The 13,365-nt window shown below is 38.2% G+C and overlaps 1 protein-coding gene across 1 annotated transcript; it reads right to left on the bottom strand.

Annotated features, from left to right (window-relative positions):
- On the bottom strand, positions 1 to 6,003 carry LOC123880274 (Y-box factor homolog). Its single transcript, XM_045928320.1, has 5 exons — positions 5,801 to 6,003; positions 4,564 to 4,627; positions 3,972 to 4,187; positions 3,350 to 3,490; positions 1 to 1,686 (listed from the first exon to the last, which is right to left on the bottom strand). The coding sequence occupies exons 1-5, from the start codon at positions 5,895 to 5,897 to the stop codon at positions 1,440 to 1,442; spliced, it is 765 nt and encodes a 254-aa protein (XP_045784276.1). The 5' UTR covers positions 5,898 to 6,003; the 3' UTR covers positions 1 to 1,439.
- Positions 6,004 to 13,365: the final 7,362 nt, after the last annotated feature.

The following is a 13,365-nucleotide window of genomic DNA, read 5'->3' on the forward strand; positions in this document are numbered from 1 at the left end:
CACGGGTAAAAAGAAGTTTATTTTCTCTGAATGTTAGAAGTTAAAAAATACTACTTAAAATTTTAAAAAAACATGCCTTAAATTTTAGCAGAACCATAATAATCATCAAAAGAAACAATCTGTTCCTGCACGTCTAGGCTTCATCCATATTCACAATCATTGCAATAACTCACACAAAGGCATAGTGTAGGTTCAGATTATATTCATTAAATAATATCAATGAAGTGCTACATGCGAGACTTCATACTAATAATGATTGTAAATACGAGTTTTAAAATTGCAATATTAATAATAAAATTCATTGATTTTCATTAAAAAATTAAAAATATAAGATCATTTTGGGGCCTCAGGACCTGCATATCATTTCTCATTTTGCCATAAAATAAACAATATAATTTATAAGCTACATGCGAGACTTCATACTAATAATGATTGTAAATACGAGTTTAAAATTGCAAGATTAATAATAATTCATTGATTTTTATTAAAAAATTAAAAATATAAGATCATTTTGGGGCCTCAGGACCTGCATATCATTTCTCATTTCGTCAAAAAATAAACAATATAATTTAACATTGCACATCTTGATTTGATTTAGATTTTATATTATCTTTTTATTTATCCAATAGTTCATTCAAAACATTTTAAATATAAAACGCGCAATAGAGGCAAGGGCGCGCGGCGACCCATAATACATAATATTAAATAGTAAATCATCCTCCCATATTATCGCTCGCCGCCCGGCGGCCATATGGTGCACAATACAACACATTATTTTTAAATAAGAAAAAATATCACATCTCTGATCCATGATACTATGCAGTTCCACTCTCATCACCCCCATTGACATGTACAGATAAATGGTGTATAGTCGATTCAAATAGCACACATGACATGTATGTATGTGTGTGAGTATGCAATGTCACCATTTATTGCATACACCAAAAACAAGTTGTGACAATAGCTGTATACAATACCACTAATTTAAAAAAAATACAATACCACTAATTTTTTTGAAAGAGACAAAAGATCTGTCTGCGTTTTGTATTCTTTAATGTAATCCTTCTTGTGGTTGTGCAAATAAAGTGTATTTATTATTATTATTATAGAATTGGTCTGAAACAATGACAATTGACATTTATCATTTGACATTTTGTCGACAGAGAGTGTGACGTCAACTCGTCAATGTAAAGTAGGGTTTTTAAATGGTTGTGAAAATAGGAAAACCTATTTGTGTGTTTAACATGGCAATACTATGTCAGTTATCTGCTGAAAAACTGAGGCATTGCTATTTGAACCGACAGTACAATGTGTACAATGACCTGATCATCGATCGCCGTGATGCAAGGAAACACTCTTTAGTTGAATAGCTAGAGCAGTGATGGTGCGCGGCACGGCTGGATGCACTACTACTGGGCGTGCCGCGTGTCGCCGGCGGCTCAGGCCTGGCTCTCGTTGGTGGTGACCTCGGTGACGTTGCACGGCGCCGCGGGCTTGGCCTTGCCCTTGGCGGGCGCCGGCGTCGCAGCCGCGGAGGCCTGCGCCTCGCCGTCCGGTCCGTTCTGGCGCGGAGGCTGCCCCTGGCCCGGCGGGTTGTTGCGCGGGCGCACATACCGGTAGCCGCCGCGATACATCGGCCGGGGCCCGCCGCCGCGCCGCCCGCCGCGGAAGTTACGGCGGAAATAGCTACAAGCGAATTGTTTCCCTTTATACAAACTGCTTAGCAATCATCATCATGATTGACGCATCGCTGGCTCACTACACAGCACGGGTCTCCTTTCATTTCACACTTGGCCAAAACCCTTCTCGGTTTTGGCCAAGTGTGAAATGAAAGACACACATCACATTACACATCTTTGAGAATATTATGGAGCGAGCATAATAAAAGAAACTAGAAATCCAGGTGTGAAGCTCGCCTGACTTCATACATACATTACACGTGTAGAAAAAAAAATATTTTTTAGTTTTTAGTGTTTGTGGTTTTTGAAGTCGGTTTTATTTTACTTTTGAAAATTTTTATTTCACAATTTTTAGTGGCCCCACTGTACTATAATATGCTATGCCCAGTTAAAACCCTACTGTTTACTACGCTATTACACTGATCGTGAGCAATTTACTCTTATCCATTGAAGAGTTCTGTTCTCCATCTCCGAAGATATTCATCAGATATTCGCCAAATTTATATGGGACCACCTGCAAAGTATACCCTTTCAAACAAAAAATAATAATTTTCAAATAGGTCCAGGCGTCTTTGAGTAATCGGGGAACATGATTCCAACGAATTGAGAACCTCCTCCTTTTTTGGAAGTCGGTTAAAAAAGTATATAAAACAACATTTTACTTGTAAAAATAATTTTACGTACATGCAATCTTAACACGTGTGAACATGAACTTAGCGAAGTCGAATGATTCTGATGTTATATGTAAATACTGCAGTAAAGTACGTAGATTAAAATGCAGAAGCGATGCGATACTGATTAATCTACACTGTGGCGATTCGCAACCGGTTCAGGGGCGTCTAAGAGAGATGCCGATACAATGTGTATCTCCATCTCTAGATTTGAAATTATGGCTGGTATACCTAGGGGCCTTAAAAAAAAAGAAGATTCCAACGAATTGAGAACCTCCTCCTTTTTTGGAAGTCGGTTAAAAAAGTATATAAAACAACATTTTACTTGTAAAAATAATTTTACGTACATGCAATCTTAACACGTGAACATGAACTTAGCGAAGTCGAATGATTCTGATGTTATATGTAAATACTGCAGTAAAGTACGTAGATTAAAATGCAGAAGCGATGCGATACTGATTAATCTACACTGTGGCGATTCGCAACCGGTTCAGGGGCGTCTAAGAGAGATGCCGATACAATGTGTATCTCCATCTCTAGATTTGAAATTATGGCTGGTATACCTAGGGGCCTTAAAAAAAAAGAAGATTCCAACGAATTGAGAACCTCCTCCTTTTTTGGAAGTCGGTTAAAAAAGTATATAAAACAACATTTTACTTGTAAAAATAATTTTACGTACATGCAATCTTAACACGTGAACATGAACTTAGCGAAGTCGAATGATTCTGATGTTATATGTAAATACTGCAGTAAAGTACGTAGATTAAAATGCAGAAGCGATGCGATACTGATTAATCTACACTGTGGCGATTCGCAACCGGTTCAGGGGCGTCTAAGAGAGATGCCGATACAATGTGTATCTCCATCTCTAGATTTGAAATTATGGCTGGTATACCTAGGGGCCTTAAAAAAAAAAAGATTCCAACGAATTGAGAACCTCCTCCTTTTTTGAAGTCGGTTAAAAAGACCTGTCATTTGTGTGGAAGTGGAAATAGTTACCGCTGCGGCGGCGCCCCGCCGCCGTCCTGTCCCTCGTCTCCCTGCGCGCCCCCCGTGGTGGGCGGGGGCCCGCGCCGTCCCATGCCGCCTCTGCGTGGAGCCCCCTCACCGCCGCGTCCGCTGCCTTGCCGAGGATAGTATCTGCGAACAAACATTGTAGCGTCAATGTGTGTAATTGTCCTACTGCTAATCTAAGGCCTCATTCGCACGAGCGTTAAAAAAGCGATAATTTGTGGTTACATCATTTAAAAAAATTAAAATGTGTTTCTATTTTCAAAGTAAAATAACTATACCAAGTGGGGTATCATATTATGAAAGGGCTTTACCTGTACATTCTAAAACAGATTTTTATGTGTAATAGTTTTTGATTTATAGTGCAAAGTGTTGAAAAAACTACCTGAGTGCGGAACCCTCAGTGCACGAGCTGACTCGCACTTGGCCGGTTTTAATAATAATCAAACAACCGCTTGTGGCCATCTAGACACATCCTTATTTTTTTTGAGTGTTTCAAGGAAAAATACATAATATAGAAAATTTAATCACAGGTAAAAACTGATTGCGATACTCAGGTCTGTCCAAATTGATTTATATTTATGATGGAAAAAACTGTTTCTTTACTAACTGGCGTGGGAATCCTCGCCGCTTGTCGGCAGCATAGGGCGAGCCTTTGACTGGCTCGCCGCCGGGGCCGGTCACTCCGGCTGCCTCGTAGCCTTTCTCGCCGGCCACGACAGCAAACTCCACAGCCTCGCCGTCACCGACCGAGCGCACAGCCTTGCGCGGGTTGTTCCGGGCGATCGCGGTTTGATGTACGAACACATCCTCCTTGGTGTCATTCCTTTTTGATAGCAAATTAAAAATAAAATAAAATTTATAACTTTATAAGGATTTAAAAAAGTTCACATAGGTCTACTTATGGTGCCTACCCCCGATTGAGCAAGCAAATTCTACTATACTAAAGAGGCAGCAAGAAACCATAGTCACTCTTGAACACGAAAAAAAAATGCAAGGTTATTAATGGGAATGAGCATATCTTTAATAATAAAATCCTGAAATCACATTTGAGAGTTGCCTTTTAACAAATTCAAAGATCTATTCGAAGTAATATGCATCTGATAAAAGCATTTATTATTAATTATTATACAATCAAAGAAAAAGTGTGGATTTGATTCGCCCCAGCAAAGAAGAGGCAGACAATTGCAATGTATATTTACCTGTTTATGAAACCATATCCACTCTTGACGTTAAACCATTTGACAGTGCCCGAAACTTTCTCAGCTGAAAAGCAAATTTTCATTTTTTTGACATTTATCTTTAATCAACAAAATAAGAAGCCATTGTGCACTTTGAATCTTGCCTTATTTTTAACAGCCATCATATTCATTTGCCATATAATTTTGCTAAATAAATTTCTAATACATAAGCTACCTATTCAATGTTACGAATGGCAATAACTCTTTCTAACAGTCTAGTATACCTAACAGTAAATGAAATTCAATGTACATGATTCAGAGAGAAACAATTTTGGGACACAGACAATTATTGATGTCATAAAAATTCAGCAGTGCAGCAAACAATTGTTACAAACAATAGTAATGTTTAGCTAAATGACAAATTAGAACACAAAAACAATTCACTAGAAATTAGAATATGATATGTTTGTATAATTGTTTAACTATAACAAAAACACTAGTCCTAAACAAACAGCTAACAATAGTGTGATACAAACAATCACAGGTCTATGATTTGACTGAATTAGATGATGCATATATTTTGCTAACAAAAAAATCCTGAACTTTTTTAGTACCTAAAAATCTTAGGAATAATTAATAGCTTAAGACAGATAAAAAGCACACAATGGATAACCTGATGGAACTTATCAATAAATTCATTTAAGTTTGGGTATGCATTATCGGACAATTTATTGCATAATTTATTGGAAATGCTTTCACATTCATTACAAATCAATATTCCCTGTGCTGTGCCCGAATCAGTGTACAAAATGGCGGTAAGTCATGCTAATGATTCTGCAATTTGTGCACGGTAAGTACCTATAGTAAAACGCAAGCATTTTTTACAGGAGTTTGGAGACTTTACTAGAAAGCTAAAGGAAAAACCAGGCTTTAAATAACCTCAAACACATTCAAGATGAAATTATGTATAGCTCTAAAATAAAATCCGTTCCCTAGTTAATCGCTAGATAGGCAGATAACGGTCTATGAAATTAGACGCCCCTATGCCATGGCCAAAGATCGATATGAACGCTTGGTTAACCTGCATCTAAACCAGAAAAAAAATTCATACAAAATAGATTACTTAGATTGGATCATTTTAGCGCTAAAGTATTATGCAAGTAAATTACTCAAAATAAGTTAAACATTTAGGACCCATGTGCTTTTGAAACACCGGGACACGCGAAACCATTAACCAAGATGGCGGAGCGATACTTACCAATGACCTGCTTTTGTTTTTGCTGGGGTTTTGATGTTGGTTGTTGGTCCTGTTGGGGCTGCGGCTGCGGCGCCTTTTCGCTGTCGGTGTCAGCCATGGTGTTTTTGGCGAACGGCGATGGTGGCTAGATGGTAAATTCCTCCACGACCTCTCCTCGATGTTCACCCGCTTCGATCGTTACAAGTGGACTGACGCAGTGTTGCCAACCAACGTCGTATCAGTCAGGTTTCCATTTCGTTACGTTTGCTACGGATAACTTTAGAAACGTTTCAAAAAAAACATTCTTCGTTTCTTCTTCGTTACAATGTAGCACCGGATTGAGAACAAACAACGAAACGGATTTTTACTTGGGTATATATTAAAGACCTGGAGAGTGACACATGCTACTTTTATCCCAGAAAATCATAAAGGTCCCACGGGATTAAAAAAACTATATTTACGAAATTGTGGGCATTGGCTAGTCTGTAATAAGGCATCGGAGTGTGTGAAATAGTACATTACTGCACGAGACCGGGAAGTTAGCGTTTTCTGGTCGAGTGTGAGTTAGACGGCCGAGCCTTGGCGAGGACGTCCATAACACGAGGCCAGAAAAGCATTCACGGTCGAGGCGTGTACCGTAGCACTTTTCTAAAAAAGGAAACAAATAAATTTAAAAAATATAGATTTTGCTGGAACCTCCGCTCTCAATTAATTAAGTGTGCAATCAAATTCCAAACTATCCTCACTTGAATTCACTTTATCCAGTAGGTAAGTAACTTCTTTGAGAAATAGTCTTAGAATAGAAATAGAAAACGAACAGTCAATTCGCGCCTTTTAATATGAAGAAAAAAAAGATAACTTTTTAAGAAATATTCATACTCGTCCTGGACGAACCGAACGACCGACCAACCGACCGACTGACCAACTGACCGTACGACCGACCGAACGACAGCCCGACCGACTTACACAGTTTTAATACTGTCCAGAAATGAAACTTCATACTTACTTTTCTGGACAGTTGTAATGCCTACTGTCCAGAAAAGTCATACTGTCCGAGAAGTTTAACTTTCGAACCAATCAGGGTATGAAATGTGCACATTTCATATCATTTAAAAAAAAAAGTATTTTCACACCACTCACTCGACGATGTGTACACTACACATGTAATGTATGTATGTATGTATGTATGAAGTCGGGCGAGCTTCACACTTAGATTTCTAGTTAGGGTTCCGTACCTCAAAAGGAAAAACGGAACCATTATAGGATCACTTTACAAAAAAATGTGACTTTATAAATTGTAGGGAATTGTCTCTAGTTTAATTGTTACATAGGTAACCATTTTCATCGTAAAATGAGTCGGAAAAAAGTTATCGTCAAAAACTGTTTTTGGGCGTCATTTTTCCAAGATGGCGGCGCGAGCGGCAAAGATACGAGGTGGCAAAATGAAAATTCGGAAAGGGCACGTCGAAATCTATAAAACCACTAATTTGCAAAACTCCCGGAAAACTTTCCATCTAAAACTACCAAATGACTGGACTATTATTGTAAATAGCGTTTGACCGTTATAATCGAACGATATCTACATCGGTTTCGGTTTCGGCAATTGTACTGTCGATATGGTTATTCTGAATTGAAAATAGGTACATCTTATCGTACGATAACTTATCATATCGATCGATAGTAAATAGTTATCGAAGTGTTCTGAATCACGGCCTGCAAATTGGCCAGGATTCCTCCATCATCACAGCCGTCATTACGATGAGAGCCTCCATAATTAACATGTTCAGGAAAAAATTATGAACGCCTGTCCGCACGTTCATTAGTACCATTTGCACGCTTTGATCCGTTACAACACTAAATAAAATGCAGCGGTGATAAGTAGACCTTGTGACTTATTATCTCACTAGCCGATGCCCGCGACTTCGCCCGCGTGGAGCCCGTTTTTCAAAATCCCTTGGGAACTCTTTGGTTTTCCGGGATAAAAAGTAGCCTATGTGCTAATCCAGGATATTATCTATCTTCATTTCAAATTTCAGCCAAATCCGTCCAGTAGTTTTTGCGTGAAGGAGTAACAAACATACACACACACACACACACACACACACACACACACACACACAAACTTTCGCCTTTATAATATTAGTGTGAAGTGTGATAGGCTGTCTCACCCCGGCTTTGAATTTAAAGAAACGGGCCTCAGACGGAAGTCAGACTCTCGCACCTCTGTGCGCAAATTATCGGGAAAACACCTGAGTACGGAACCCTCTGGTTCCATACTCGGGTGTTTCCCCGATATTTTGCATGATAAATCAAAAACTATTATGCATAAAAATAAATAAAAATCTGTTTTAGGCTGGTTTTACAGTGACGCTTACCGTCCGCGCGGATGGTAAGCGCGGTGGCCGAATAGCCGTCAGCGCGGGCCATCCGCGCGACTAAGTAACGATCCAAGAGACACAAAGCTCGTGGCCCACGACGCTCACCAACCGCGCTGGCGAAAGCGTCACTGTAAATCCACACTTAGAATGTACAGGTAAAGACCTTTTTAACCCCCGACCCAAAAAGAGGGGTGTTATAAGTTTGACGTGTGTATCTGTGTATCTGTCTGTGGCATCGTAGCTCCTAAACTAATGAACCGATTTTAATTTTGTTTTTTTTTTTGTTTGAAAGGTGGCTTGATCGAGAGTGTTCTTAGCTATAATCCAAGAAAATCGGTTCAGCCGTTTGAAAGTTATCAGCTCTTTTCTAGTTCTTACTGTAACTGGGGGTGTTATAAATTTTTAATTTACACTTGTATATAATATCCCACTTGTATAGTGTAAGTACCTACCAACTACCTACCTTTAGTCAAGCACTATAAAAAGCGAATTGTCAATTACTTATTTAAATAAATCAATAAGTAATTAATTAATTAGACCACGTATCGGTATTTAACTAGCCTCTTTTTAATTTACAATAAGACACTTACGTAGTAGGTACGTAGCTGGAACGAACCTAGTACACATAATTTATTTAATTACTAGCTGATGCCCGCAGCTTCGCCCGCGTGGATTGGTCAGATCCCCTGCAGCCTCAGGATTGAGGAGTTGGACTCCAAATTTTTTATGAAACAATGTCGCAAAGTTCCTCTATCGATTAAAAAAGAAATGACGCAAATCGGTTCAAAAATCTCGGAGATTTCAGTGTACATAGGTAGAAAAACACAACTCCCTTTTTGAAAGTCGGTTAAAAAGTAGCCTATGTTACTCCCTGGTCAATTCTCTACTTGTCTGTGAAAATCCTGTCAAAATCGGTTCAGCCGATCCCAAGATTAGCCTTTTCAAACAGACAGACAGACAGACAAAAATTTTAAAAACGTGTGATTCAGTTATAGTATCGTTCAAATAACCATATAATCTTAATATGCGGTAGTTATTTCGACAGACAGACACTCCAATTTTATTTATTAGTATATAGAAATACCGTGTACATGGACCTAAATTAATATGAGTCATACGAACAAAATAATAATATGATTTATTGTGCAATATTTCTAGAATGTAGCAGCTGCAGTGGAAAAATAAGAGGTAAACGTACTTAATACACCTACCTACCTACGTAATTAATTGCTTGTTTCCTTTGATGAGTCTCTTTGTTTTATCATTAATGCGTAGAACCGTAGAACCACAGTTTTACAATGTACTATCAGTTGGGCAACCCTTTGATGTCGAGCGAAGCCGCCGCTCGTGTAGGTCACTGTTGTGTGTTGTGTAGGACACTGTCCTACGCAAATATGCTAGGGTTGTCACAAAATTGGGATTAAAATATATTTTTTTAAAGTAATTTTTGTTGTAATTATTCTCACGTTATTTTTATTAGCACAACTAGCTGATGCCCGCGACTTCGTTCGCGTGGATGTAGGTTTTTAAAATTCCCGTGGGAACTCTTTGATTTTCCGGGATAAAAAGTAGCCTATGTGCTAATGTAGGGTATAATCTATCTCCATTCTAAACAGCCCAATCCGTCCAGTAGTTTTTGCGTGAAGGAGTAACAAACATACACACACACGCACACACACACACATATACAAACTTTCTCCTTTATAATATTAGTGTGATACTCACACAGGTTAAAAAATAATAACTAATCAAAGACAATCTTTTTTGAGTTCAACTCGCAAAGGGTGCCAAACGGGACTTTTTTTCTCTCTCTTCTGGCTTTACAAAGATTAGCCAATGTCAAGTTTGTAGTTATTTGTAACAAGTTAGTTAAAAAATACAAGTATGGACCCCGTCTGTGCCGACACTCGCCGACATACCTACGCACGGCAAGCCTTTAGAGCGCTTTCCAGTCAGTTTTGACAAAAAAAAAAACACTCCGAAAAGGCAGAGCACGCCAGCCAGCTAACACCAACACAGACGAAGTCCAAACGGGACTTAGATATTTAATAAAGTTTTGCATGGGTGTAGTTCAAGATCTGGAGAGCGACATAGGCTACTTTTTATCCCGGAAAATCAAACAGTTCCCACGGGATTTAAATACCATAATCCACGCGGACTAAGTGCGGGCATCAAGTACTTAATTAAATCAATTAATAATCGCTGGAGATAAATTCCGCGAATTCCACTTGAATGTAGTGTATATAAATCTAAGAAAAGTTTTATGCTTATAATAATAACGCCGGCTTTATGTTGTAGCGTCGTGCGGTTGATACTCGTGCAGTGCAGGACATGTAGGACTGCGAAAAAGTTTAGAATGTAGATTAATTTTGGGTGCCTAATAAATAAAATAATAAGGAGAGGTTGCTAGTAGGTATGTGTATAGGTAAGTAATTATACCGAAAACTGAGAAACTTACCTCGCATCGCGGGGAAATCTGTGAAATTTTAGATCCTTGTTCTGTTTACTATTCGTAAAACATCCGTAGACAAAACAATTGATTTTACGACAGAACTTACTAAACGATACTTAAAATATATTTTAAAACCACGCTCACGTAAACCCTAGTCCGGCGGGGCGCCGATCTACGCTAGTGCCCGGTTCCTATAACCTAGTTCGACAAACGCGGGCCGAGCCGCCCGATCCCCCACCGTTGCTCTGTACAAGTACACTCGTTGCTTAACTGATAGTACTTCGTAAAACTGTGGTAGAACCAAGTTTTTAATAAAGGAATAAGATACACTTCCGCTCTTTTCCATACAAACGTAGGTACCTATTACGCCGATTATTCTAAACTAGCTGATGCCCGCAGCTTCGCCCGCGTGGATTGGTCAGATCCCCTGCAGCATCAGGATTGAGGAGTTGGACTCCAAATTTTTTATGAAACAATGTCGCAAAGTTCCTCTATCGATTAAAAAAGAAATGACGCAAATCGGTTCAGAAATCTCGGAGATTTCGGTGTACATAGGTAGAAAAACATAACTCCCTTTTTAAAAGTCGGTTAAAAAAGTAGCCTATTTTACGCCCTGGTCAATCCTCTACTTGCCTGTGAAAGTCCCGTCAAAATCGGTTCAGCCGTTCCAAAGATTAGCCTTTTCAAACAGACAGACAGACAGACAGACAGACAAAAATTTTAAAAACGTATGATTCAGTTATGGTATCGTTCAAATAACCATATGAGCTTAATATGAGGTAGTTATTTCGAAATTACAGACAGACACTCCAATTTTATTTATTAGTATAGATTACATATTTGTAGTTCGAGATATGAAACTAAGCCAAATATCGATTTATCTCTCCGTTATCTAGGTAAGTGTTCTGTGTCAAAGCCCGAAAACATACAATAAAATATACCTACCACTTAAAATTATATTTATTTTTGACCTTATATGACCTTGTTGAAACATCTTTATTTAAAGCAAATGAAACCGTTTGAGCTTTCTTAATTCTTTTGAAGTTTATAACAATTATAACAAAACTAGATGATGCCCGCAGCTTCGCCCGCCTGGATTGGTCAGATCCCCTACAGCATCAGGATTGAGGAGTTGGAATCCAAATTTTATATGGAACAATGTTGCGAAGTTCCCTTAACGTTAAAAAAAATACGCAAATCGGTTCAGAAATCTCGGAGATATCAGTGTGTACATAGTAGGTGGAAAAAACAACTCCATTTATCAAAGTCGATTAAAAAAGACGTAGCCTATGTTACTACTTGCGTAATCCTCTACTTGTCTATGAAAGTCCCGTCAAAATAGGTTTAACCATTCCTATGATTAGCCCGTTCAAACAGACACGACACTTTAATTTTATTTATTAGTATAGATAAGCACACTTACACCACATTATTATAGTATCTACATTGTACCTACCCGTGGTGCAAAGCCAGGGCGGGTCGCTAGTGTATGTACAATATAAGCACGAGTCGCATCACAACCATGCGGCATCAGCTAATTAAGCAAATAATTTTAAAATCCATAAAACCGCAGAACGTACAAAAGGTCACATTTTGTGAATGTCATTGAAGTAAGTATTCTACCTAGGACTTACTTACATAATTATTATCTTCATTATTTTAATCAAAGCCGATTTTTTCACCCAAAGACGTCAATTGATGAATTTAAATGCGACTTGTCGCGAACTACATATAGATACCTAGTGTCCTATAGCAGGTACCGACACAGTTCACGACATGAATTATTGTCAAAACGTCGAGGCTTCGACGTCCGCGTCACTGGCAGGCGTCAAATGTTCCTGTCCATTTGACGCTAGCTAGCCTATGAAATAAATCGCCTATTTTTAAGTTTGACGTGTGTATCTGTCTGTGGGATCGTAGCTCCTAAACTAATGCACCTATTTTAATTTAGTTTATTTTGTTTGAAAGGTGGCTTGATCGAGAGTGTAGCTATAATCCAAGAAAATAGGTTCAGACGTTCCCTTTAATTAGACCGCGGTAGGAACTTTTATTTATTTTTGTGTTAAGTACCTACCTAGTTAGTTATTGTATAGCACGTAGCACATAACGCGTAGTTACTTAGTAGATAGCTAAGTCTAAGTACCTACTTAAATTGGAATAATTTAAAATAATCATAAAATAATCTGACAAGGTTATTATGATAAGTTAATGTTATTGTTAACGTGGTTGTACAGTATTCATATGTCCTAAGTACCTACCAATAATAATTATACATACATAGGTACAGCTACACCTAATTAGTTAATTTTTCAATTTTTCCTTCACCTAGGAATTTATTTTGAAGGTCATCATGTCAATAGAGCCTCAATAGCTCAACCGGTAAAGGAGTGGACTGAAAACCGAAAGGTCGACGGTTCAAATCCCGCCCGTTGCACTATTGTCGTACCTACTCCTAGCACAAGCCTGACGCTTAGTTGGAGAGGAAAGGGGAATATTAGTCATTTAACATGGCTAATATTCTTTCTAAAAAAAAAGAAAAAAATTAATAATGATAAGATGTAAGTAATATTATAATTTTGAACAAGAAAAGTCATTGAGATAACATTTACCTTTTCACTACTTATTTTAAACTTGACTTTCCCTAGCTTATACCTATCTATTCCATAGGCAAAATATAAAAGTGGTAGTTTTATTAAACAAATTACAATACATATAGGTACTTACAACTACTAGAAACTATAAACATTCCTCGTTAT

The sequence above is a fragment of the Maniola jurtina genome, chromosome Z (genome assembly GCF_905333055.1).
Source record: "Maniola jurtina chromosome Z, ilManJurt1.1, whole genome shotgun sequence".
Taxonomy (NCBI): domain Eukaryota; kingdom Metazoa; phylum Arthropoda; class Insecta; order Lepidoptera; family Nymphalidae; genus Maniola; species Maniola jurtina.

Excerpts from the sequence above, each read along its gene's own strand:
- LOC123880274 (XM_045928320.1), bottom strand. The coding sequence starts at position 5,897 with ATGGCTGACACCGACAGCGAAAAGGCGCCGCAGCCGCAGCCCCAACAG. Across the intron at positions 4,628-5,800 it reads AAAACAAAAGCAGGTCATTG|CTGAGAAAGTTTCGGGCACT; the intron begins GTAAGTATCGCT and ends TTTGCTTTTCAG. Across the intron at positions 3,491-3,971 it reads CGGCGAGGATTCCCACGCCA|ATACTATCCTCGGCAAGGCA; the intron begins GTTAGTAAAGAA and ends GTTTGTTCGCAG.